At 42.2% G+C, this 24,573-nt stretch overlaps 1 protein-coding gene across 2 annotated transcripts in view; it reads right to left on the reverse strand.

Annotated features, from left to right (window-relative positions):
• RELL1 (RELT like 1) overlaps window positions 1–24,573 on the reverse strand; it is a 73,769-nt gene that overhangs the window by 21,787 nt on the left and 27,409 nt on the right. The window contains exons 1-5 of one of the 2 annotated variants that reach the window (XM_054553819.2): window positions 17,380–17,498; window positions 16,524–16,748; window positions 14,609–14,680; window positions 5,644–5,701; window positions 2,059–2,295 (exon numbers count right to left, since the gene is read on the reverse strand). In XM_054553819.2, the coding sequence (XP_054409794.1) occupies window positions 2,059–2,295; window positions 5,644–5,701; window positions 14,609–14,680; window positions 16,524–16,748; window positions 17,380–17,419 (632 nt within the window). In that variant the 5' untranslated portion in view covers window positions 17,420–17,498. Of the gene's footprint in view, window positions 1–2,058; window positions 2,296–5,643; window positions 5,702–14,608; window positions 14,681–16,523; window positions 16,749–17,379; window positions 17,499–24,573 lie in introns of those variants that run through there. The other variant, XM_002814657.6, reaches the window with a different exon arrangement.

Consider the following 24,573-nt stretch of genomic DNA (forward strand, 5'->3'; position numbering starts at 1 on the left):
AGTATATCATCACCAAATCCTAGAGTCTTTCATAACAGCTTCTCTCTAGTTCTGGTCTTAATTTCCCTTAAAAATTATCTGAAATAAATTCTCCTTCTGTGTCCAGAATAAGATCACCAACCCTGAAGAGAAGGCTCTGAAGAAGTGAAAGAAAGAACAGGGAAACTGTAAACACAAATCTATTCTGTCAAACTCTAAGACTCTCTTAAGTAATATACGCTGAAAAACAGCCTGGAATCATTAAGTGCTCCAAGTATCCGATATCCAAGAAAGAGAGTTGGATTTGGGGCATTTTAAAAAGCCATGTTTGGCCAGGCACGGTGGCTTACACCTGTAATCCCAACATTTTGGGAGGCCAAGACAGGAGGATCGCTTGAGGTCAAGAGTTTGAGATCAGCTTGGCCAACTTGGTGAAACCTCGTTTCTCCTAAAAATACAAAAATTAGCCAGGCATGGTGGTGGGCACCTGTAGTCCCAGCTACTCGGGAGGCTGAGGCATGACAATCGTTTGAGCCCGGGAGGCAGAGGCTGCAGTGAGCCGAGTTCACACCACTGCACTCCAGCTTGGGTGACAGAGTGAGACTCCATCTCAAAAAAAAAAAAAAAAAAAAAAAAGCCATGTTGAATCTGAGTTGAAAATTTCAGCAGATTTTTTTTTTTTTAAGGCCAACAAAACATGCTTTGTCCAAACAAGCTACAGGTTCTCATTGCTTTGCATTCATAAATTCCCATGACTCTGCTTCTTAATAAAACAGTGTGGTCATGAATTGTGCTGTTTTGCTGTAAGTGGCAAACAGCCCTGCAGTCTTCTCCTTGATGCTTGTGCAACACATGATGAAACTCAACTGAATTAAAATAAAAATAATACCGGCCAACATTTCTTGAGTGCGTAAGTATCCAAAGCTGGTTTAAGACCTTTATGTGAGTCACCTCACCTAGTCTACACACAGCAACTCTATGAGGTGAGTGTAACTGTCCTTCTCACTTTACAGAGGGGGAAACTGAGGCACAGAGCAACGTAACAGTTTGTAAGTAGTGGTGCCAGGACTTGAAGGAGGTAGAAGGGACGAGTTCAGGCTACTCTTCCCAGGGGGCTTGTCAGTATACTGAAAGAGAAGGATCATGTAAGCAGCACTGTCGACTTTTGCTCAGTGCTCACCCGGTCTCACTCCAGCATGTGTGTTCCTTACCAGTACTCCCCACTGTCTTTCCAAATGCAACATCGGCAATGCAGTTCCTGCACGGGACTCAGCATCTAACAGCAGAACTGCAAAAGCAACCCACTGCAAAGATGCTTCAGGTAAGGGCCGATGGATTCATCACCCGAACTGCAAGATCTCCACCTCACATATGGGTCACAAGTGAAAGGCAGTAGGACCAAGAAAGCCAAGACACAGTGGAAAGCACCGCTCACTAAAAGAAAGCAGTCAAAGCAATTCACATGCAACATACAAGACAGAGACTGGAGGGCTGTGGACGAGATCCACGTCTTCTCCCTTCCCTTGCACATGGCTCGATGCCATTTCTCAGTTCCCTGAAACCTAGCTTGGCTGGGTAGTCGAGTTCCAGCCAGTGGAGTGTGAGTCAAAATGATATGAGCCACTTTCAGGTCTAGCTCTTTCAAAACCCCTCGTGAACAACCTTCCACAGACCTGCTCCTTTGGCTGGCAAACCTGGCAGACCCACAAAAGAAGGGGGTCTGGAACCCTGGACACGTACTTGAAGAGCCTCCCATTGATATCTCAATACCTGCCCTGGATTCCGTAAGTGAAATATAAATGTCTATTCTGTATACAGTTGAAAATCTGGGCTTTATCTGTTAGAGCAGGTAGGTATTTATCTTAATACATTGCCCATCTGATCTAGCAATAGCCACCTTTTAGGATTCTTCTGTTGTTGGAAAAATCTAGGACTCACACCAGAAAACATCTAAAAAGCCCAGAGATATAACCTGAGCCAGGCACAGAGAACATATTCTACATCTGACAGGTAAGCAGAAGTCCACACACCAGAGCACCCATGTCACACACAAACCAAAAGCATCTGAAGGGATCTTACCTGCCAACAGAAAGGACCGTGACCTCGCCTTGGCGCCGTGGTCTGCTCTCTCTGGACTTGTTAGTGGGCTTTATAAAGTGCCACCGCTTGTGCCTACACCGATGACACACATCCCTCTCGACAACACCGCCCACCGTATGCAGATGATGGCCACAGACGTGCTTCCCTGGAGTCCCCCCTGGTGACAAAGGCCCAGGACTCACGGGCGGGCTTCCTGGTGTGCTGGGGGTCACGGGGCTAAGGTGGGGAGGAAAACAAAAAGGTGCAACTGGTTACTTAAAGGAAACACCAGCGAAGGCAATCTCTCTCCCTGTGATGACAGAAGCAGTTTAAATTGAAAGAAAAAAAAACGTCTTCCAATTGTACAAACGGACTTTGTGAACGGACCTCAGACAGCAGGTACTCAGCTCTCATGACCTTGCGATGACAGTTTATCTTAAGCAATAATAATATGATTCATGGTCGGGCACAACAGCTCATGCCTATAATCCCAGCATTTTGGGAGGCCAAAGTGGGAGGATTGCTTGTGGCCAGGAGTTTGAGACCCGCCTGAGCAACACAGAGTGACCTCGTCTCTGAAAAAAATGAAAAAATTAGTCAGGCATGATGGCGCACGCCTGTAGTCCCAGCTACTCGGGAGGCAGTGGTGGGAAGACCACTTGAGCCCAGGAGTTCAAGGTTGCAGTAGCTATGATTGTACCACTGAACTTCAGCCTGGATGACAGAGTGAGACCTGTCTCTAGAAGAAAAAAAAAAATGTGATTTATCACCTCTAGAATGGAATTTATTAGCTGGGAACAAACCACTGCTTCTAATAGCGATACACTGGCTTTAAAGTATTAGGTTTCTTTCTAAAACACTGATCTCCTTTCTCATGCAATTATCCTAATTTCTCACATACCAGAGTGTCTGCCTATCACTCTAAGCAAAGAGATTCTCTAAGTATATATGCCCTGGAAAAGGGAAGAACCCAAATTCCATCAAATTATCAGATAACTTAGAGAAAATATTTGATCAAATCTCCTTTATATCAAAGGAGGAAAGCCTTTAGGCAAAGATATCAAAAGTGATGTTTAAAACAGATGTTGACGGTGTTGATAACAGTCATAATTAAATAGCTAACAGTATTCTAAGCATCTTATATGTATATGTATATGTTAATGGAATTAATCCTTATAAAATATTTGATGTAGGTATTATTAATTTCTTCATTTTAACAATGAGGATATTGAGGCAGGGAGAAGTGAGGTAGCTTGCCCAAGATCACACTGCAAATAAGTGCTGGATCTGAGATCCAAACCTAGAAAGTTTAATTCTAGAAACCATGCAATTAATCACCTTGCTATACAGTATAGTGTTTCAGAAACAGCAGAGATCACTTTGATAATCTGGAATATATTTGGCTAGACCATCCAAAATACAAAAAGCAGAAATACGGCCAGACGTGGTGGCTCACGCTTGTAATCCCAGCATTTTGGGAAGCTGAGGCGGGCAGATCACGAGGTCAGGAGATCGAGACCATCCTGGCTAACATGGTGAAACCCCATCTCTACTAAAAATACAAAAAATTAGCCGGGCGTGCTGGCGGGCACCTGTAGTCCCAGCTACTTTGGAGGCTGAGGCAGGAGAATGGCATGAACCCAGGAGGCGGAGCTTGCAGTGAGCCTAGATCGCGCCACTGCACTCCAGCCTGGGTGACAGAGCGAGACTTTGTCTCAAAAAAAAAAAAAAAAGCAGAAATATATAGGCCAGATGTGAGCTATTTTCAAAAGGCATGTGTGAAGGCTCTGGCCCAGCAGAAAAGGAGGAATTCTAACCAAACAGAGCCAAACTGAGCAGGAATCAGCCCTCTGGCACAGGTGGGAGTACTGGGGGTGGCGTGACACCCACAGCCTGACACCTGGACCTGTGGCAAGAGCCCCAGAGACACACAGGAGGCTGTGATGGCAGAAACCAGCCTTTTTGGTGATACAAACTGGCCACCCGCACATTTAAAAAAGAAGTAGAGCCTACGGTTGAGGAGACCGCCTCAAACATGACTGAGCCAAAAGTCTTCTGGTGCTCTTTAGGGATGCCTTCCTAATTGTTAAAATAAAAACACACAGCAGTACCTTCCTGGAGTAAAATAATGTTAAATTAGCACCACATATTAGAAAGCTGAATGCAAGAGTTTAACAACATTCATTCAACAAGCATTTCTCAAGTACCAGCTGTGTACAAAACCCACTGACGGGCACTACAGGATGCCCCAAGATGACTGAGACAAAGACACCATGAGCTAAGATGGTCACAACACCAGCCGTCTGTGGCCAGGACTGGAATGTGGGAGAAATCAGGGATCTTCTGTCTCTATGACTCTAGGTCTCTCCTCAACTCACCTCCTTGCACTCTGAGTTACCTTTCTAAAACACACATCTAACGTAGCCAGTTTGACAAACATCTAAGGTGTGCTGAGTGCACGACCCACATAGGAAGCGGAGAAAGATCCAACCCCTTTGCCATGTCACTTGGCCTGGCCACCCTGGACCGAACCCTTCACAGGTGAGTCCCAGGCTTTCATGCTGTGGTGGCTTTTCTTCTGGCCCTTCCTCTTCCTACAGCTAGCCCTGCCTTCTTATCTCCAACTCTTGCACACCTGGTTCAGACGGCACCTCTTCCATGAACCTTCCTGAACTCCTGTTGGCCCTCTGGGGTCCCCCAGAGCCTTCAGTCTCCACCCGTCCTACAGCATTTGCAGGCTCTCCACCACAAGGCCTCACACACACGTCTCCACTCCCCACTGTGTTCCTCCACGGCAAGGGTCTGTGGATGTCCAGCTCCACAGCAGCACTCAACACACAGTAGGCATCCAATAAATGCTCCTTGTTGGAGAAATAATACTTTTATGGAAATACAGTTATCTGTAATTAATTATGAAGGAATATGCTGCTCAACAACCGTAACCTAAAATAGTAATACAAAAACAGAACGTAGCAGGTAGCTCCAAACCTGCTTGTTCATTGAATCATCATTGTTCGTGGAGGTCTTTCAGTGTGAATGGAGGCCAAGGATGCTGTCTCTGTATTCCTTACAACAACCCTATAAAGCTGGTACTGTGGTGATCTCCATTTTATAGATGATGGAACTTAAACTCAGGGTGGTCAGTTAACTTCCTCAAGAACAGACAGTTAATATTTTGGTGCAGGCAGGACTCAACCACATCTCCCAATTCCAAGGCTATGTTCTTGCCCTTAACCTCTATGCCTTCCTTCTTCCGATCACTAGTCTCTAACACAGCAGTTCTCAACCAGGAGTGACTGTCCCCACTACAGGACATTGACAATGTGTGGAGACATTATGGGTTGTCACACCTTGGGAGGGTGGGGGCAGGGGGTGCTCTGGCATCTTGTGAGTGAAGGCCAGGGATGCTGTCAAACATCCTCAATACACAGGACAGTTCCACACAGCAAAGAACTACCTGGCCCCAAATAACTATAGTGTCAAAGTTGGGAAACCTGCTCCAGCAGAAGAGCATTTCAGATGGCACCATACCTGAGCAAGTAACTGAAAAGATGTCGCACTAAGAAAGAGGGGAGGAGCACTCACCTTTCAGGATCATACAGGCTGTTATCTGCTACCATCGCCTTTAAGACATCAGCATTCGCTAAGGAATAAAAATAAAGAATTAAAATAGAATGAATAAGATGAGTAATCACATCAGAAAAGCTGTTGAAAACACATCTAATTCCATTCTTTCAGTTCACAGATGAGGTCCTGGGGGCCTAGAGAAGGGAGGGTTTCCCCCAACATAACTGCATAACATGGCACCATCTGTCAATAACTTTCACCCCACAGGAACTTAGTAAGAATGACAGAGAATCTATGGCAAAGAGAGCAGATCTACTATAAGGCATTGCTTCCTACACATCAATAGCAATATAAAGTAGAAGAAACCACCCCCTCACCCCACACCAACTCCACCAAACTAAAGGACCATTTGTATGCCGCTGCTCCATTGCAGTTAACTAATTTTGATAAATATACTTTGAAAAATATGATAGTGAAATGTATTTCATAAGTGACCTATAGTCTAATAACTTGTATGTGCCAAAATAAGTAGCCCTAAACTCTGAATACTCCTGTAGCGTCAATTCTATCCCATATCGAATCAGGGATGAGAGAAGGTTAATTTTCCAGATGAGCTTCAGGATCATATAAGCCCTTGACTGGCCAGACATCTTAAAATTTCAAGTATTGGCCGGGTGCTGTGGCTCACGCCTGTAATCCCAGCACTTTGGGAGGCCGAGGCGGGCAGATCACAAGGTCAGGAGATCGAGACCATCCTGGCTAACATGGTGAAACCCCATCTCTACTAAAAATAGAAAAAATTAACCGGGCGTGGTGGCAGGCGCCTGTAGTCCCAGCTACTCAGGAAGCTAAGGCAGGAGAATGGTGTGAACTCGGGAGGCAGAGCTTACAGTGAGCAGACATCACGCCACTGCACTCCAGCCTGGGTGACAGAGCGAGACTTTGTCTCAAAAAAAAAAAAAAAAAAAAAAAATTTCAAGTATTGATCACAACATATAAGTTATATAATATATGCTAACTTAAATTAGACTTCTAAAAAAAATTCAAATTTGTACATGGGAAGTTAGGCTGTCAACAAAAGCAAAAAAAAAAAAAAAAAACCTAATCTAAGTTTCTTGGGTCCCCCAACCCACACCCACATCCACACGCCATGTGTTTTCTGCCTCCTTGTAGAGTGGTCATGCTCCCCAGGATAAAAGACTGAAGTGAATGTTCAAGTTTCCCTTGGCTATTTAATTGGCAAGGCCAAATGTTATTACTGGCTTGTAACCTTTTCAATTGATTTCTGAAGAACTGTTCTCATGACTAACCACAACAATTCTCTAGAGAGGAAAGAACAAATAAAAATCACTATTTACCATGTAAGCCAACACCAACCTTTAATATTCAACATTCAAATGACTTTTCTAGAGAAGGAATATTAATTCTAGTTCCAACTGCTGCTGTAAGTGTTAACAGTTACGGGCTTACAGTGTGGTGTTTCTCAACCTGGCTTTCATTATTACCCCACCCAAGAGCCTTGTTCAACTATTTTACCCTAATGACTTTCCCATTAATGTACAATACAGCAGATATATATTCAGTTATGTACTATACACATATCTGTGCTTTACACATAAGAGAGTGAGGTTTTTTTTTTGGCCCCGATCCAATTTTTATCTTCTTAGGGGACACATTGCCCCATTGCGACCCCTGAGATCATGTGGGTTTTTGCTTCTTTCTTTTAAGAAATATTAATACAACACTTAATCTTTTGCCAAAAGAAATACTTTACCCTTTGCCAAAAGAAATACTTTACCCTTTCACAGCTATCTGTGAGGATGTCCAAATGCATTTTCAGACACAAATTTTGATCTAAATAAGACCTCCTGTCATTACAAAAACATGAAAACGGATCCATAGTAATTTCTCCTGCACAATAAAGAAGACAGTTCCCTCTGTAAAACACATTTCAGTATAATCCAGTAATGTCAGTTAATTTCTCTTTTGGCTAATAAATGAGGATTCAGAAAAATAATGTTATTTCAGATACTAGGTTTGGATATACAATCCCACATACAATTTTGTATTTTATTGTATACAAAATACAGTAGTCCTCAGTATCCATGCAGGGATGTTCCCCAGATCCGTGCAGACACCAAAATCCACAGATGCTCAGGTTCCTGATATAAAACACATCTCCCCCTCCCCCGTACACTTTAAGTCATCTTTAGGTTACTTATAATACCTAATACAATGGAAATCCTATGTAAATAGTTGTTATGCTGTTTTATATGGGAAATAATGACAAGAAAAAAGTCTGCACATGTCCAGAAAGATGCAATCATCCATTTTTTTTTCCTAATTTTTTTTTATCCTTGATTGGTTAAATCCATAGGTGCAGATCTCATGGATATGGATGGCTGATTATATAAAGTAATTTGCCGCCCATACTTACTCTGCCAACATTTACCAAACTTCAAAACTATAAACATAAAAAAGAGGGAAAACAACACCAAAAGGTATTAAAACAGGGACAGCACTAACAGCACATACAGGAGTGAGCTTTTTAAAATCAAACATTTAAGTCACTGCCTGAGAAAATCAATCACCTGTAAAATGATGACCACCTATAAAATGAAAGATCAAATTACAAAATAATTCCAGGAAGATAAGATATATTAAAATCATTATTAAAGCTTGCTTTTTGTAGATGTGTGTTTCTCGGTTATTCACGAATTCCTGTAACTCATCTTTATCTCTCAGGAATAATTAGTAAACATCCCCTTGGTTTGCTGAGTGAGTCTCTAGGACTCACCCTGTGGCACATGGGACACACACACACGCACGCACATGCATGCATGTACAGGTACATACCCGCATGTACACACATGCATCCCTGTCTCTGAGCTAACCTCCAGGGAGTCAACTTCAGTAATCTGTCTAGTGGGAACATTTTTGGTTTCCAGTTACAAGAAGGCTTTCTAATATAACACCACCGTTAGGACTGAAACACATGCCTTAATTTGGTTGTGAAGTTACCATAAAAGAGCAATACTCTGAGTTCTGTTGAAGGTGTATCTCCTCCTTGCATATTACTCACAGCTACACTAAGCCATAGGTGGTTTTCTCCACACTTGCTGGCATTTTGTCAACTACACTTCCTTTCACGGCCTTCCCCAAAATGGGAGGAGCTAGGTACAGGGCAAGGAAACTCCCTCAAGAAAAGGGAAGATGTTCCAAAGGGTGGTATTTTCCAGAAAAGACCTCTTTTTCTCCCTGAATCCCTGCTTGATAATATGCATGAAACAGCCAAAATCAGGCAAGAAAAATGTCTGGTTGTCTCTCCCATCACTATTCTCTTCAAAGTTTTCCTCACACCTAAGGCAAATTTCCCAAGCAAAAACTAACATTGCCATCACCAAAATGTAAGCGCCAGCACGTGCCAGTCACTGCCTGAAACCTTTACAGATCTTATGTGTTGGACTTTTCTGATGACCTTAACAGTAGGTAGAATTATCACCCCCATTTTACAAGTATACAGACTGAGACCTAAAGATCGTAACTGACTGGCCGGAGTCACACAGCTAGAGAGTGACAGGCTTGGACACAAACCCTGGTCTGTCTGACTCCAGGGTGGGTGCTTTTAACCCTGACACCCTCCTTCCTACCCTTCAATGTCCAAGTCCCCACCCAAAGGGACAGAGGTTGAATAATGGTTCACGGCATGTTTGCATAATCAACAGAGAAAGTTTCAGAACCCACTTCGTACTAACAGTCATTTATAAAGGAATCTTTTCTGCCAAAATATAAACGAAGCCTGAAGGCAAAAACTTCACAAAGGCATCTCTTGCCTAGGGATCAGAAGTACTAATCACTAATCAGAAGCACTTGAGGACTATCTGTAGTACTCCCTGCAATTTTTACTAAGCAGCCAGTTCAAGGGCCTAGCAGAGGAACTCAGCTACAGACTCCCAGATATTTTCCAAACATCCATACAATGCAAAAAAACTCCAGCGACTACCCAGACACGATTCAGTTCGGCTCTATTTAGAAAGATGAATTAAAAGCTAGCACTGCGGTACATCCAACTCTTTGGATTAGGAAAATAGTCAGAGTGCAGGTGTGGCATAATATGCAGCGGATTTGGTCATTGTCCTGGGTTCCTGTCACAGAGTTCCTAAAGGCCTTGGAATTTCCTGATAGGAGTGTCTTTTGTTATTCATAATGAGCACCTTTTGATCACACCTGAGTTTACACTAATGCGGTGACTCGGGGTGGGGCCCCTAGACAGTCTCAGGGTGGGGCCAGTCATCATTAAGACTAAGCAATTAGAGGGTTGGAACTTTCAGCCCTACCCAGGGACCTCAGGAAAGTCAGAGCAGGGGAGGACGGGGCAGGGTTCTGGGACGAAATTAAACTTGACAAAAAAAACTCTTGAACAACAAGATTTGATAGCTTCCAGGTGGCTGAACAGGTGCAGGTGCTGGGAGGGTGGCACACCCAGAGAGGGCAGGAAAGCTCTGCATCCCATCCCAATACTATGCATCTCTTCTATTTTGTTGTTCGTGAGTTGCATCCTCTATAACAAGCCAGTACATGTAATAAAGTGTTTCCCTGAGTCCTGTAACCTATTCTAGGAAAATATCAAACCGGAGGAGGGGATTGTGGATCCCTCCTCCCAGCCATTTACAGATTATAGGTCAGAAGTACCAGAGCCTTGGCTTCCAACTGGCATCCCAAGTAGGGGCAGTCTTTTGGGATCTGATGCTAACTCTAGGTAGACAGAGTCAGAACTGTATTAAATTGCAGGGTTTGGGGATTTGGAGAACTGCAAAGTATGGAAAAAACCCACACATCTGTGTCAGAAGTGTTGTGTGAGGATGGAGACAACCAAACAAACAAAGTGTGTTTGCCCAGCAGGTCAGCTGATAATCCATCCTTCAAGAGATATTTATCTAAATTAAAATTGATTTCCAACATTAAAAACAAAATGTGTTTAAACCATAAACAAGAATGTTACCATGAGTACAGGTCAAATATCACCCCATTTGCCAAACTTAAAATGCGAAGCAAAAACCATTCATATATCATGATTGCAAATGTTTACGGATGCATGAACCTAGGAAAAGAAAACCTAAACACACGTGGGAAAAGGGTAATAGACAGATTGTGCTTAATTTTATTCCTTTTTTAACGTAAAGGAAAAGTTATGGTACACGTATCACTTTTAAAACTAGAAAGTGAAATTAATATTAATTCCAACTTATCAAAGACAGAAAATATCAACAGGGAAGTCCAAATTGGTACTAAGTTGAAAGTTATGTTAATCATTGAGACAAAAATATTTTAAAAAATGCATTTGGTCCACAAAATAGAGGATTTCAGTCTCAAAGCCAAACTCAAACATGCTAGGTTATAAACTGGTAAGAGATCAAGGCTGCATCTTATCACCAGGCTGTGGTTTTGGTGCAGGCGGGAAGCTGAAGAGGCCACAGCTGGAAAGGGGAGTGCAGCAACATTAGGTATTACTTGGGGGCCCAGGAAGGGAACCAAGGGCTGCACAAAGGATTGGAGTCACCAGCTGTCCTCACAGGCCCCTGGAGAAACCGCAGATACACAGATGAAGGCGTGGACAGGCGGAGAGGGGACCTGGAGTTGAGAATAAGATAGAAGGCAAAGAGAACTGGGGAGCAGAGGAGAGACGAGAAAAATGGCACCTCAGATATTGACTGCTCAGTGGTACCTACTGGTACTAAGCACAGTAAAAACACAAAGGCTACTTTCCAAAAGGAAAACAACATCATTTAAAAAGAAAAAGAAAAAAAAAAAAAAAGCCCTATTTGCCCATGAGTGTGGGAAGTGAGGAAATTATATAATATGCTTCCTCCAAGGACCCCAAACACCTTCCCTGCTGTAATTAAGAGAAGTGCCTACCGCCAGCACCATCCTGCCATACCTGCTTGTGTGGCTTTGAACAAGTGTCTTATCCTCTGGGTCGCTGTTTCCTAATCTACAAAATAGGGTGGTAACAGGGCCTACGTCATCTGGTACTTTTATTTTTATTTTTATTTATTTATTTATTTTTATTTTTTTTGAGACAGAGTCTCACTCTGTCACCCAGGCTGGAGTGTAGTGACACTGCAATCTTGGCTCACTGCAGCCTCTGCCTCCCGGGTTCGAGTGATTCTCCTGCCTTAGCCTCCCAAGTAGCTGGGATTACAGACATGCACCACCATGCCCAGTTAATTTTTACATTTTTAGTAGAGACAGGGCTTCACCATGTTGGCCAGGCTGGTCTCGAACTCCTGACCTCAAGTGATCCTCCTACCTCAGCCTCCCAAAGTGCTGGGATTACAGGCATGAGCCAGCACGCCCGGCCGGTACTTTGAAGAATTTATTGAGTTAATGCTTAAGGATTTCTACAAACTACCCCAGCTATATACTGTCCCTCTTTGAAAGGAATAAGTTTTCCATCCCTCTTTCATGACACCTGGACAGAGGTACTACAGTAAGTGGTTAAAATAACAGACTATGGAACCAGAACACCTGAGTTCCAATCCCAGCTCCGCCACTTTCCAGCGGTGCAACATTGGCAACTTAGTTAAGTGCGGTCGGCTTCAGTTTATAACATGGGAAGAAAATGTCGAGATCACAGCATCCCTGGAAAGCCCACAGAACAGGCCCAGCACATAGCAAACCCTCATGAGTGCTATGACGTCGATACGTGAGAACTTCAGCCCCTGGCAAGGTTCTCACAGTTTACTTATTTCAACTGATTCAACTGCCAGTAACCCATTTCATGCATCATCACAAATCTGGCAACTGCTCCAGCTTTCAGAAGCCCGGGTCCCAAAGGCCTGCAAGCTCCCCACAGCCACAAAAGGCAGTCTGGAATGTTAAAGGCACAGAGGCAGTGAGGGGGTCATCCACGCCTTATGCTGCACACTTCCAGAATGGGTACATCTTCTAGGCCAAGGACATAGTCATGCATTGCTTGGGCAAATTCAAAAGCACTTTTTTTCATGTAAAAGAAACATCCATGATTGAGTACTCAGGAACAGTATCACCTGTTCTGGAGTGCTTTCTTTGAACTGTGCCCTGTTCTTTGAATTGTGCCCTGAAGGAAGGTCTCTGGAAGACAGAGATCAAAATCCAAGTATTCTGGTCTTTTTTGTTATTTTAAACATCATCCGAATAAGTTTGGTTGTCTGATTTTATAGACTGTAGAAATTGACAACTGCATATTAGAAGACAGGAGGGACAATATTGTGTGGTTGAAAAGGATGCTGAATTTGAAACCAGACAGACAGAGCTGGGCTGCTCACTAACCATGTGAATTTAACTACTTGGAACCTTCTTTCTTTATATGTAAAATGGGTGTAATTGAACTAACTTTATAGGGATGTTTTGAGGATTAAATGAGATTACGTATATAAAGCACCCAGATCTATGCCAAAAGCATAAAGCACATTCTAAAAACAGCAATGAAAATTATGCTCAACCATACGAAACTGCTGTTTCTCTAAGTCAAAAACAGTTGAAGAGAGTCAAACTGACAAACAGGCTGGGCAGGCAGGTGCTCTTGTGGAGTAGTGAGGATCTGGGAGTGTGGGGTGCCCAGGGCAGGGCCTGAGGGCAGAGGAGCAGGTATTTACTGATGAGTGTGGTGTATTTCAATGTTTAGACAAATGTCTCAGCTCTATCATCAGGGCACAGTCCACGAGTCCACGCTGACTAAAGCACAGACAAAGCCCAGGGGAAATGTTTTCTTTTAAATTGTCATGAGAATTCAAAGTGTGAGAATCCACAGCTATTGAGTAAGTGGGCAAGGAATCCCACACACCTTAAATATCACTGAGGACACGGTGTGCTATCGAGGGAATAACCAGTGCTCAGAACAATGACCCTAAAGTTTCTTTACTCAAGATTAAATTAATCTTCCACTTAAGATGACAATTTAGAATACATTTCAGGGTGAAAAAACACTAAATTTCATAAAAGTTCAACTTTGTAAAAGTGTTAACACTGGAGAAAGGATGACAGAATAGACAAACAGAAGCACAGCAGCAGCTGCCAGTGGACAGGAGAGGAGGGAATGGGGAGTGGCTGCCTAAAGTGTCCAGAGCTTCAGTTTGGGAAGATGTAAAGTTCTGGAACTAGACAGTGGAGATGCATGTACAACACTGTGAATGTGCTTAATCTCACTGAAGGGTGCACTTTAAAATGGTAACAGTACTAAATTTTCTGTATATTTTACCACAATTTTTTTAAGCGCATGAAAAAGGAACAGACAATATTTGAGTACTTACCATACTGAGCACTCTATGTGTGCTATGTCCCAACAATGCTGTGAAGTAAATATTATTGTTATTATTTCTTATTATTTCTTTTTTTGACAGAGTCTCACTCTGTTACGCAGCAGTGTGATCACAGCTCACTGCAGCTTTGAAATCCTGAGCTCAAGTGATCCTCCCATCTCAGCCTCTCAAGTAGCTGGGAACATAGGAATGTGCCACCATGCCTGGCTATTTACTTTTTTTGAAGTGATGGGGTCTCACTATTTTGCCCAGGCTGGTCTTGAACTCCTGACCTCAAGTAATCCTCCCACCTCAGCCTTCCAAAGTGCTGGGATTACAGATGTGAGCCACCGTGCCAGGCTGAGGTAATTATTATTATCCTCATTTTACAGGAAGAAATTCTACCTCATGAAACAAGGCAATGTAGTTTTCCCAAAATGCACACAACCAGTAAGCAGTGAGGCCAGGATTTGAACACCAGCTGACAGAGCTCCAGGGCTGGGTCTCTGCAACACTTAGACCAACTCGCGCTTAGAAAACTCACTCATGTGAAACTTGCGTAGCTGAATAACGCTGGAAGCTGAGGTGTTAGAAAGCTTAGGTGAAGTCAATAAGAGAGTCTATATAAATCTTGACTCTTCGAAGCAGGTTTTTAATAAAGGATAGGAATACTGAATTGTTTTGGAACACTAAAATGCTCACACCTTCATTTTTCATGATGTAGTGGACGATTTGCCCAACAGTGTCACTGTTTTCATTCACACTGTCGTTCAATTCTGAAAGAGAAAAGAGGAGGGGAGAACAGGTTACAACTGGTCACCAGCATCAAGTCAATTAATCTTAGAACCCAAGACCTCACTGAACAGTTTCCAGAAGCCTCAGGAGACCACCCATGGTGCTACAATTCTAGGCTTTCTCCCTCCAGCACCAAACTTCCTAATGCATAACAAGCATAAAGAGAAAGTATCAAAGCTGTCCATCTATCTCTTCTGAGGTTCAAATACTCACTCACCTTCCAAGACAATAATTTGAAAATGCATTTGTACCAGTCCTCATTATTATTTCTCTCTCATCATTTCCTTAAAGCCTTATAAGAAATGGGAAGAAAGCTCATTAAAAAAGAAAAAGATTCTCCTTGGATTTTATTTTAATTGCAGACTTACTATATCAATTTACAATATTAATTTCCTTTTTAAATTGGATCATAATTCATCCATGTTCATCAGACTGCTCTATCCTCTGAAATACACTTCCAAATTACCTACATTCAGGGCTTGGTTATGTGTCCACAAACTCAGTTTACTTTGGGGACTCTGTACCAGGAGTGTACATGATGGTCTTTGGGAAAAAAAGCAAACCACTCTGAAATCAATCTGCAAAATTTGCTTCAATAAGGAGAATGAGGGAGGGTTGAAACTCTCCAACCTAGTTCACAGAGAATGCATCAAGGTGTGCAATGTCCTACTCATTTACCTGGACAATGCCTTCTCCATCCAAAGGTCAGCTTTCCTCCACGTGAACATGCACGTTTGGTTACACAGCTCAGAAGCTGGCTCCTAAGCCAACCTACAGAGCATCTGGGAAGGAGGAGAGGGGGAGGCTCCACTTTCTGTTGACAAACACTTGGCTTTGGTTTGCTCACAGGCTCATATGTGACTCATCATGCAATCCTGTTCCTTCTCAGCCTCAAAGGTCAGTGGGGGTGGGAAAAACCAACAGTCCAGCAAGCTGGCAAGGAACGAGGAACCTCCCTCCAGCCAGCCCTGCTTTGCCTGAAGGGCGACCTACTCCAATGTCACCTTTCTGCAGAAACTGCTCTTAGCGGGGCTGAAAGGAATAGGGGGAGTCACCTACTACAACTCAAGGCCCAAGTCAGGAAACATCCCTAAAGATGATGAGAAAGAAACATCAGTGGAGAAAACAGGATTTCGTCTCCCAGGTTTTTCTAAACACTACCTTATGACTCCACATTAGGAGAAACAGATGAGATAGCCTGAAGTTAGTACTAAGGCACCAGTTCTTGCCATACCTTTTTCTGCACTGTGCACACGATCGTTTACTTAATAAACACAAATTCCAATCACAAATATTTAAGATAGAACTCTCCCAGCAAAAGTAACATCACAAACATGGGGAGACCTATTTTAATTTTTCCTTCTCACTTATTCGAATCTGATTCCATAATAATAGTAAGGATTAATATTTAATGAGTAGTAATATATTCCAAATACCAAATGCATCTTTCCTCTAAATTTCACAGAAACCCCAAAAGGTGAGGATTATTTTCCTCGTTGAAATTAAATTAAAATGTCAAATGAATAAGATTAAATTAATTAAAAATACATCTAAGTGAAATTATACATGGCAGAGATTCAGAGCACACAATAACTTGTCTAAGGCCACAGGGCAAGAAAGCGTGCCCTATCTGGCAGGTATTCAGTAATGAAAGCAAGTTTTCAAACTAGGTGTGATCACTGCACAATCTGCACTTACACTACACAGTACCACCTGCCACTAAAATGGATCATTCTGCCTCAGAGAGATGGAAAGCATGTATCACTGGTTTCATATTTAAAAACTGTCTCCTCACCCCCAATAAAAAGAGCCCTGGTTATTTACCTATCTTTTCAACCTTTTCCTCTTCGATATCTTGCTCCGCTTCTGTTGTACAACGATAACCTTTCTTCTTAAGCAGGTGGCAAATGAGGACGCCGAAGAGACCCATGATAAAGAACACAGGGACAAGCGCGTATGCAATATATTCTGGGTGTCCATTCCCAGTATCGTTGCTGGGCGACGGGGTCGTCTCTGTTCTGGAGTGCAATGTGCGGCTGCTCCCATTGTCTACAGAAAGGAACATGCATGCTGCATTAGATGTCTGTCCAGGGCAAGAAAAACCTAATGACTCTCAGGTAATGTCCACAGTAAGTCAGGGTCTGCTCCCGAAACCGCAGGCCATGCAGACTGGTGGGTCCGGCTGCACAGGCACAAGATAGCCCAGGTTTGGGCTCAAACAGTCTGAGTTTAACTCTGCTACTCATGAACCGAGTCCTGTGCTGGGTCATTTTTTAAAACATGCTTTGAAGACAGCTTCTTCTTCATTGTGGAATGAGTATACAGGGTTGTAGTGAAATGACCAGCACAGAATAAACACATAAACATTACATGTAACATTAGAAGCACAGAATGAACACATAAACATTACATGTAACATTACAAATATTACATAAACACTACATTACATTATAGCACAGTTCTTAGTGATTAAGAGCAGGGCCTCAGAACACTCAAGTTCAATTCCCAGCTCCACCATTTAGCAGCTGTGTGACAATGGACAAGAACTCAACATCTTGATGCCTTGGTTTCTTATGAAATCGGCATACAAATACTACCTACTCACCCTTCTAGGATTGTTATAAAGATGGAATAATTATTACATGTAAACTAGCAAGCAACATAGCAAATATTCACCCACCTGCCAGGCACCGTTCTAGGCACTTGTGATGCAAGTGCATCACACTGAGCAAAACAGGTGGAGATTTGTTGTCCTCATGCAGCTTACATTCTAGGAGGACTTAGTAAACTAGCAGATCTAGAGTATGAAGAAGAGGGAAAAGTCAGGGATAGCATCATGATCTTGGCCCGGGGTGCAAACATAAAAATGGAAGTGAGTGCACTTGTTTATTTGTTCACTAATCCCAATAAACATTGAATGCATGCCAGTTATGTGACAAGCACCACACTGGGTGGGAACTGGATAGAGTGATGAACAACATAACGCAGCCCCTGCCATCTTGAGGCTCGTATACGATGGCATCAGAAACAGCCATTAAACAAGTATACATGGGCAGATTGTGACAGATTGTGAGAAATGCTGCGGAAGGAAAACACGGGGCACTAGATGAGAAAAGAACAGTGGGGATCTACTTTATGACCTCAAGAATAGGGAAGCTTTGAAGTGGGTATCTTTTGGAGAAAAGGGGAAGTTTTTGCCTTTAGACATGTCAAAGTATCACATGAATATATATATGAGAGGCAGTTTGATATCTTAGCCTGCAGGGGTGCCACAGGGACTCCAGAAAGCAGTGAGCCTGGAGCACACAATTATACGATGTGGCCAACTGAGATCGCAGGAAGAACATACTGGGCTGGGTGCGGTGGCTCACGCCTGTAATCAAAGCACTTTGGGAGGCTGAAGGGGGTGGAGGGGGAGGGGTGAATCACTTGAGGTCAGGAGTTCGAGACCAGCCTGGGCAACATGGTGAAACCCCGTCCCCACTAAAAATACAAAAATTAGCTGGGCATTGTGGGTACACAACTGTGGTCCCAGCTACTTGAGAGGCAGAGGTGAGAGGATCGCTTGAGCCTGGGAGGCAGAGGTTGCAGTGAGCCAAGAATTGCACCACTGCACTTCAGCCTGGGTGACAGAGCAAGACTGTCTCAAAAAAAAAAAAAAATTAAATTAAATTAAAAAGTATTAAAAAGTTAGCCTTATATATGTTCCTGTCACACAGTAAGCACTATAAATGTGTTAGCTACCACTATTAATATTTAGGCCAGGCACAGTGGCTCACACCTATAATCCCAACACTTTGGGAGGCCAAGGCAGGCGGATCACTTGAGGCCAGGAGTTCAGGAAGAACATACTGTGTAGCAAAAGAATCAGCACAGCACCATGCCATGGAAAAATGAGGACAGAAGTACAAAATGAAGACGGGAGTCAGGTAGATGAGGACCAAAGAAAACTGTGGGGTTTGACTGAAACAAAGCTTCAGTATTTGGAATATCCTGACTCTGAAGGGATAAAACGAGGTTTTCTACATCAAGGGAGGTTCACACACACCGCTCAAGAAACCCAGAAATTGGAAAGCTAGAGACATTTAAATATAAGCTTTCTCAAGAGAATTTTGGTGAGAAAAGAATCCGTATTGTAATTGAGAGCGGCAGGAGGCAGTCAAATGCCCAGGCAGACAGGGTTGGTTCCCTGGTGAAACCCCACCTCCATGCTGAAGAAGTTTAAAGCCTAAAAGCCAAGCTACAAGTTAAATCCTCAGACCAGATGGAGAACTTGTCTTCCTGTTTGGTGCGCTTTCCTCACAAACCAATCAGCACGCACTCCCCATTCTGAGTCCATAAAAGGCCCCAGACCCAGCCACACAGGAGGAACTTCAAGTAGGGGAACCATTCCCCCAAACCCCACATTGCCTCTCTGCTGAAAGCCATTTTCATAGCTCAATAAAGTTCTTCTCCACCCTCCTCACCCTTCAATGTGTCGTGTATCCTCATTCTTCTTGGGTGCACTACAAGAGCTTGGGAACTGCTGAAAGTGGGTACAAGCTATACCACAGGCGAGCTGAAGCACGCCAGCATGGCCAAGCAGGGCGTCGAGGCTGGGGCAGGGCGTCGCCAGCCGGGAGGTCCCCAGTTTACAAAGTGACCGAGAAGAAAACTCCTGCATCATAATGATTATAATGGGGACAATATACCTGGTATGAAATGAGCACAGTTCATCACAGCAGCAAACAAACAATATCAAACAGAAGCTTTATTTGCAAACCAGAGGCCATAGAACAAAGGCTACCTCTCTTTCGCATGGAAATATCCATTGTCTTTGAACATGAAAGGAAATAATTGGTTTCTTAGGTTTTTAAGAGGTTGCATTCATTACTTTATCAGACAACCTCCAGAATTTGAAATAGCCTGTGTTTTCTGATTTCTCCCTGAAGAATCAACATAATAAATACATCCCTAAATATATGCAATATACCATCTAAGTTAGGGTTTAACCTCATGCCTTATTTTCAGTAAAAACCAGAAACATTTATTTAATACCTTCTATGGTCCTAAAACAATAAGTTTTCTTTATTAATCCCTTTATATAACACATATTCCATGCAACAAGAATAGGTGAAGTAGGCAGCATGCTGAGATCAAGGAGCTTTACTCAGAATCACTGTCTGTTTCAATCTGGGGGTGACAATAAATTCTTTCTGGGGGCGGACAATGGGAAACAGGGATGAAAGCAGAGGGGCTCAGAATTGGAGCCAAACACCTCCCTTTGAATCAGGTGATTGAGACGGTGTCTTCATCGTGAATTTGACATGTGGCAACCCCTAACAAACACTATATATCTACAGAGCTCTGCGACTTACAAACATGTGTCATTCACTTAATTTCATAATTATCGTGCCATCGAAAAACTGAAGATATGAATCTACATTAGTGAAGCATATAAATTATAAGGAGATGCAATATAGTACTCAGATTAAAAGCTCAGACCTGGCAGAAATAACAGACATGTTATTTGGCCACATACTAGACATGTCACCTTAGGCGAGTAATTTTAACTGTTCTGTACTCTGTTTCCTCTCTGTAAAAAGGATCAAAATGAATGTGACTAATCTGTGATAATTTTACAAGATGGCCCTGTGAAATAAAAATCTAATCTCGGACCCCAATTTACTATGCCAAAAGGAAAAAATTAAACTGAAAGCTGAGTCATTCAAGAAACTGCGTTTCCTTTTGTTCTTAGGCAGATAGCTACCGATAAAAGGTTAAGTATCTGCACAGGTAGCTACACCATGCTTACCTTATCTTAGGTAAAGTGCTGACTGACTGACATAATTGACTATTACCCTGCCCACTCCTTTTCCCTTGCACCAGGTAGATTCAGTAATGTTCCCTCTTTCCCCTTTAAGTATTGAAACCCTCAAAATCTTCTTAGGAAAATGGCATGAACCACGGATTGTTCCTGTGGATTTGAGATCCTTTTCTCTGGGCATGTCCTTAACCTTTGCAAAATAAACTTCTAAATTGATTGAGATCTGTCTCAGATACTTTTTGGTTTCCAGCTTCAAAATTATTTGATACTGCTTCTACTGAGAGGTGAGGTCTGTATCTCCTCCCCTTACATTTACACTCTCCTCTCCCTGACCAACAGCATGTGTTGAGAGTAATGCATTATCACTTTCCAGCCTCAGGCAATAAGAAACTGACAACTTCCACTTCCAGTTTCTTGGGGCACTTGCTCTTGGAACCCAGCCACCATGCTGTGAGGAAGCCTAAGCTTCCCTGTGGAGAGAAAATAGCAAGCATCAACTTATCAGCCAGTAATAGCCACAATAAAAGTAGATCCTATAGTCCCAACTGATGCTCCATGGGGCATCAGAGCTGTCTCTGATGAACCCTGCCCAAATTGTAATACAAAACCTTAAACAAAAGAAATGATTGTTGTTTTCAGCCGCTAAGCTTTGGGGTTATTTGTTATACAGCAATAGTAACTGGAAGCCGGCTGCATGGTGTCACTGTGAAGATTAAACAATATTAATATGTAAAGCATTCAGAAGAGTGTCTACAAAAAGGTGGGCACTGTATTTTAGTCATAATCATAAAAGACCTGCATTATTCAGTAAGATAGCCACTAGCCACATGTAGCTATTTAAATTCAAATTTAAGCCAAATGAATTTAAATAAAGTTAAAACTTCAGTTCCTCAGTTGCATTAGCCACATCTCAAGTGCCCAGTGGCCATGTGTGGCTAACTGCTACTACCATACTGGACAGGCCAGATAAAGAACATTTCCACCATCCCAGAAAGTTTTTTTGGACAGCCCTGTTGTGCATTATAAGGAATAGCTAACAAGAAAGATGCAGAGTGGAGAATATATTGTGATCTACCTTAACAATTCAATGAAAAATAGCTTTTAAATAACAAAGTAACTATTCATACATAATGTCTAAAACATTTATAAACTTCAGTAGGTTTAGCTTTCCTTCAATTTACACTAATAATTCGCTGAGAAACACTGTACCCCTTCTTCTCCTTCACCCCTAGCTGAATCACGTCTGAATCACGAACAAATTATTTAGTCCAAATAGCACAGGTTGTTGCATTATTTATAAAAGTCAAAAAATAGCAACACCTGCATATTTGCAATGAGATAATAAGAACATATCTAAATCATGGTTTCATTTGATGAAATAATATGCACTATTTAAAGATCTATGAAATTTTTTGTGAAGATATGGGAAAACACTATGATCCAATATTGAATTTCAAAAGCTGGATTCAAAACCTTACATGCAATATGATCCAACTAGTTTTTTTAAAAAATAAAAACGCATGAAGGTATAAAGCCAAAACCAAAATGCTAAGTGATTCTCGGTGCTAAAATAATGAAATAAATTTAATTTTATCTTTATACTTTTCTATAACTTTCTAAAATTAGTATGTGGTACTTTTGTACCAAGATGGTAGACACTTTAAAAAGTATGTAGAGCAGAGGCTGTCAGTCATTTGAGAGTCACAGATCCCTTTGTGAGGTCTGATGGATGCTAGGATTCTTATTTCAAAATTTCACCTCCCGGTTCTGTGACTTCTTGAACCCAAATTAATATAAGGACAAGTGATATAATAAAAATGACGTCCAAGTTTCTGCTTGAGCAACGTAGTGGACATTGGTCCCATTCATTGTGATGGGAAATATATATATATATATATAAAGCAAGTTTGCTTGGTGTTATGGTTTGAATTTTGTCACCCCCTCCTAAATTCATATGTTGAGCTCCTAACCCCCAATATCTCAGAACGTATTTGGAGATAGGATCTTTACATAGGTCATCTAGTTAAAATGAAGTCATCAGGGTGGACCCTAGTCCCATATGATTGGTGTCCTTCTGAAAAGGGGAAATGTGGAGAAAGACACATGGAAAACGCCATGTGAAGAAAAAGGCAGAGATCTGGATGATGCTTCTTCTACAAGCTAAGGGACACCAAAGATTGCCAGCAAATCACCAGAACCCAGGAGAGAGGCATGACACAGATTCTCTCATAGCCCTCAGAAGGAGGCAACTTTGCTGACACATTCTTCTTGGACTTCTCTGTTGCTGAAGCCACCCTGTCTGTGGTACTTTGTGAGGCAGCTCTAGCAAACGAATTCACTTGGCATCTTGAGGACAACATCACAGTTCAGTTTTGAACATGCAGAGATAGAGGTAAGCAGGTGACATCCAGATGGAAATAGGCATTGAGCAACTAACTGGATCTGCTCCACTCAGAAGCTGAGGAAGAACAGCCAGAGCTCCAGTCTAGGACAGAAAGGAATGAGTTTCCAGAAGAGGTAAGCGGTCAGCTGGGTCAGATGCTGTAAGAGAGCACAACTAAAATGTGAAGGAAATGCAAAATTGTGCCACTGCTATGCTGGATAGTATTAAGCCTTCTCAAAAGGTTAAAAATAGAACTACCATGTGATCTAGAAATCCCACTTCTGGGTACATATCCAAAAAAAGAATTGAAATCAGGATCTTGAGGAGATACCTGCACTCCCATGTTGTCTGCAGCATTAGTTACAACAGCCAAGATGTGGAAGCCACCAAAATTCCCATCGATAGACAAAGGGATAAAGAAATTGTGGCATATGAAAATGGAATATTATTCAGCTTTATAAAGAAGAAAATCCTGCCAAATGTGACAACATGGGTAAACCCTGAGGACATTATGCTAAATGAAATAAGCCAGACACCAAGGACAAATACTATACAATTCTGTTTATATATGGTATCTAAAATAGTCAAACTCATAGAAACCAGAGAGTAGAATGGTGTTTGCCAGGAGCTGGGCAGGCAGGGGAATAGGGATAGTTGATGATCAACAGGCATAAAATATAAATTTTCAGTTACATGAGATTAATAAGTTCTAGAGATCTGACAATACTGTATTGTGCACTTAAAAATTTGTTCAGAGAGTAGACCTCATGTTAAGTGTTTTTACCATAATTTTCAAAAAGAGAGAGAAAGAAAGAAACAACAACCTGCTATAGTTTGAATATGATCTGTCCCCTCCAAAACACACATTGAAATTTGGTCCCCAATGTAACAGTGTTGAGCTGTAGTGGGACCTTTAAGAAGCGCTTGGGTCTTGGGGACTCCACGCTCATAAAGGAGTTAACGTCATTCTCACAGAAGGGAGTTAGTTCTCATGGGAGGGGATTAGTTATTGGGAGTGTGGATTTTTATAAAAGTGAGTTCAGCTTCCTCGGCACTTTCTTGCTTCCTCTCTCACCACGTTATTTCTTCCATTTTGTCGCTGATGTCATGAAGCAGCAAGAGGCCCTTACCAGATATGGCTATCCAATCTTGGACTTCCCATCCTCCAGAACTGTGAGCAAAATAAACCTCTATTCTTTACAAATTACCTAGTCTTGGGTATTCTGTTATAGCAACAGAAAACAAATGAAGACACAACCCAAGAGAAATCTTTAGAAAGAGGCTTGAGAAGAACTCAGATAAATCAGGCCACATAGAAATTCCTAAGAACACATGGGAAACCTTCAGTTTCTAATTTAGGAGCAGCTTGGAATTTTTTAACTTCTCCCTTGTTGGATTTTGCTCCCTGTTTCTCTGTAGTTTCCTGAAGTAAACGTTCTTTAAAAATTCTAAAGATAAAGTAAAACAAAAAAGGAAATAAACAGGCAAAAATAAAATAGAAAGAAAAACAATCCACAGAAGCTCTTTGGTGGCCTTGCTGGAGCAGTTTTCCAGTGAAATGGACGGCAAGATGCAAGCTGGATTCCCTGGGTTCAGGAACAGAGACACTGAGCTCATTGTGCTCCTTCCAGAAGCTCCTTCTGAGCAAGCAAGGAGGGTAGGGTAGTTCACCCTCAGGGTGAAGG

Source organism: Pongo abelii, chromosome 3, assembly GCF_028885655.2.
Source record: "Pongo abelii isolate AG06213 chromosome 3, NHGRI_mPonAbe1-v2.0_pri, whole genome shotgun sequence".
Classification (NCBI taxonomy): Eukaryota; Metazoa; Chordata; class Mammalia; order Primates; family Hominidae; genus Pongo; species Pongo abelii.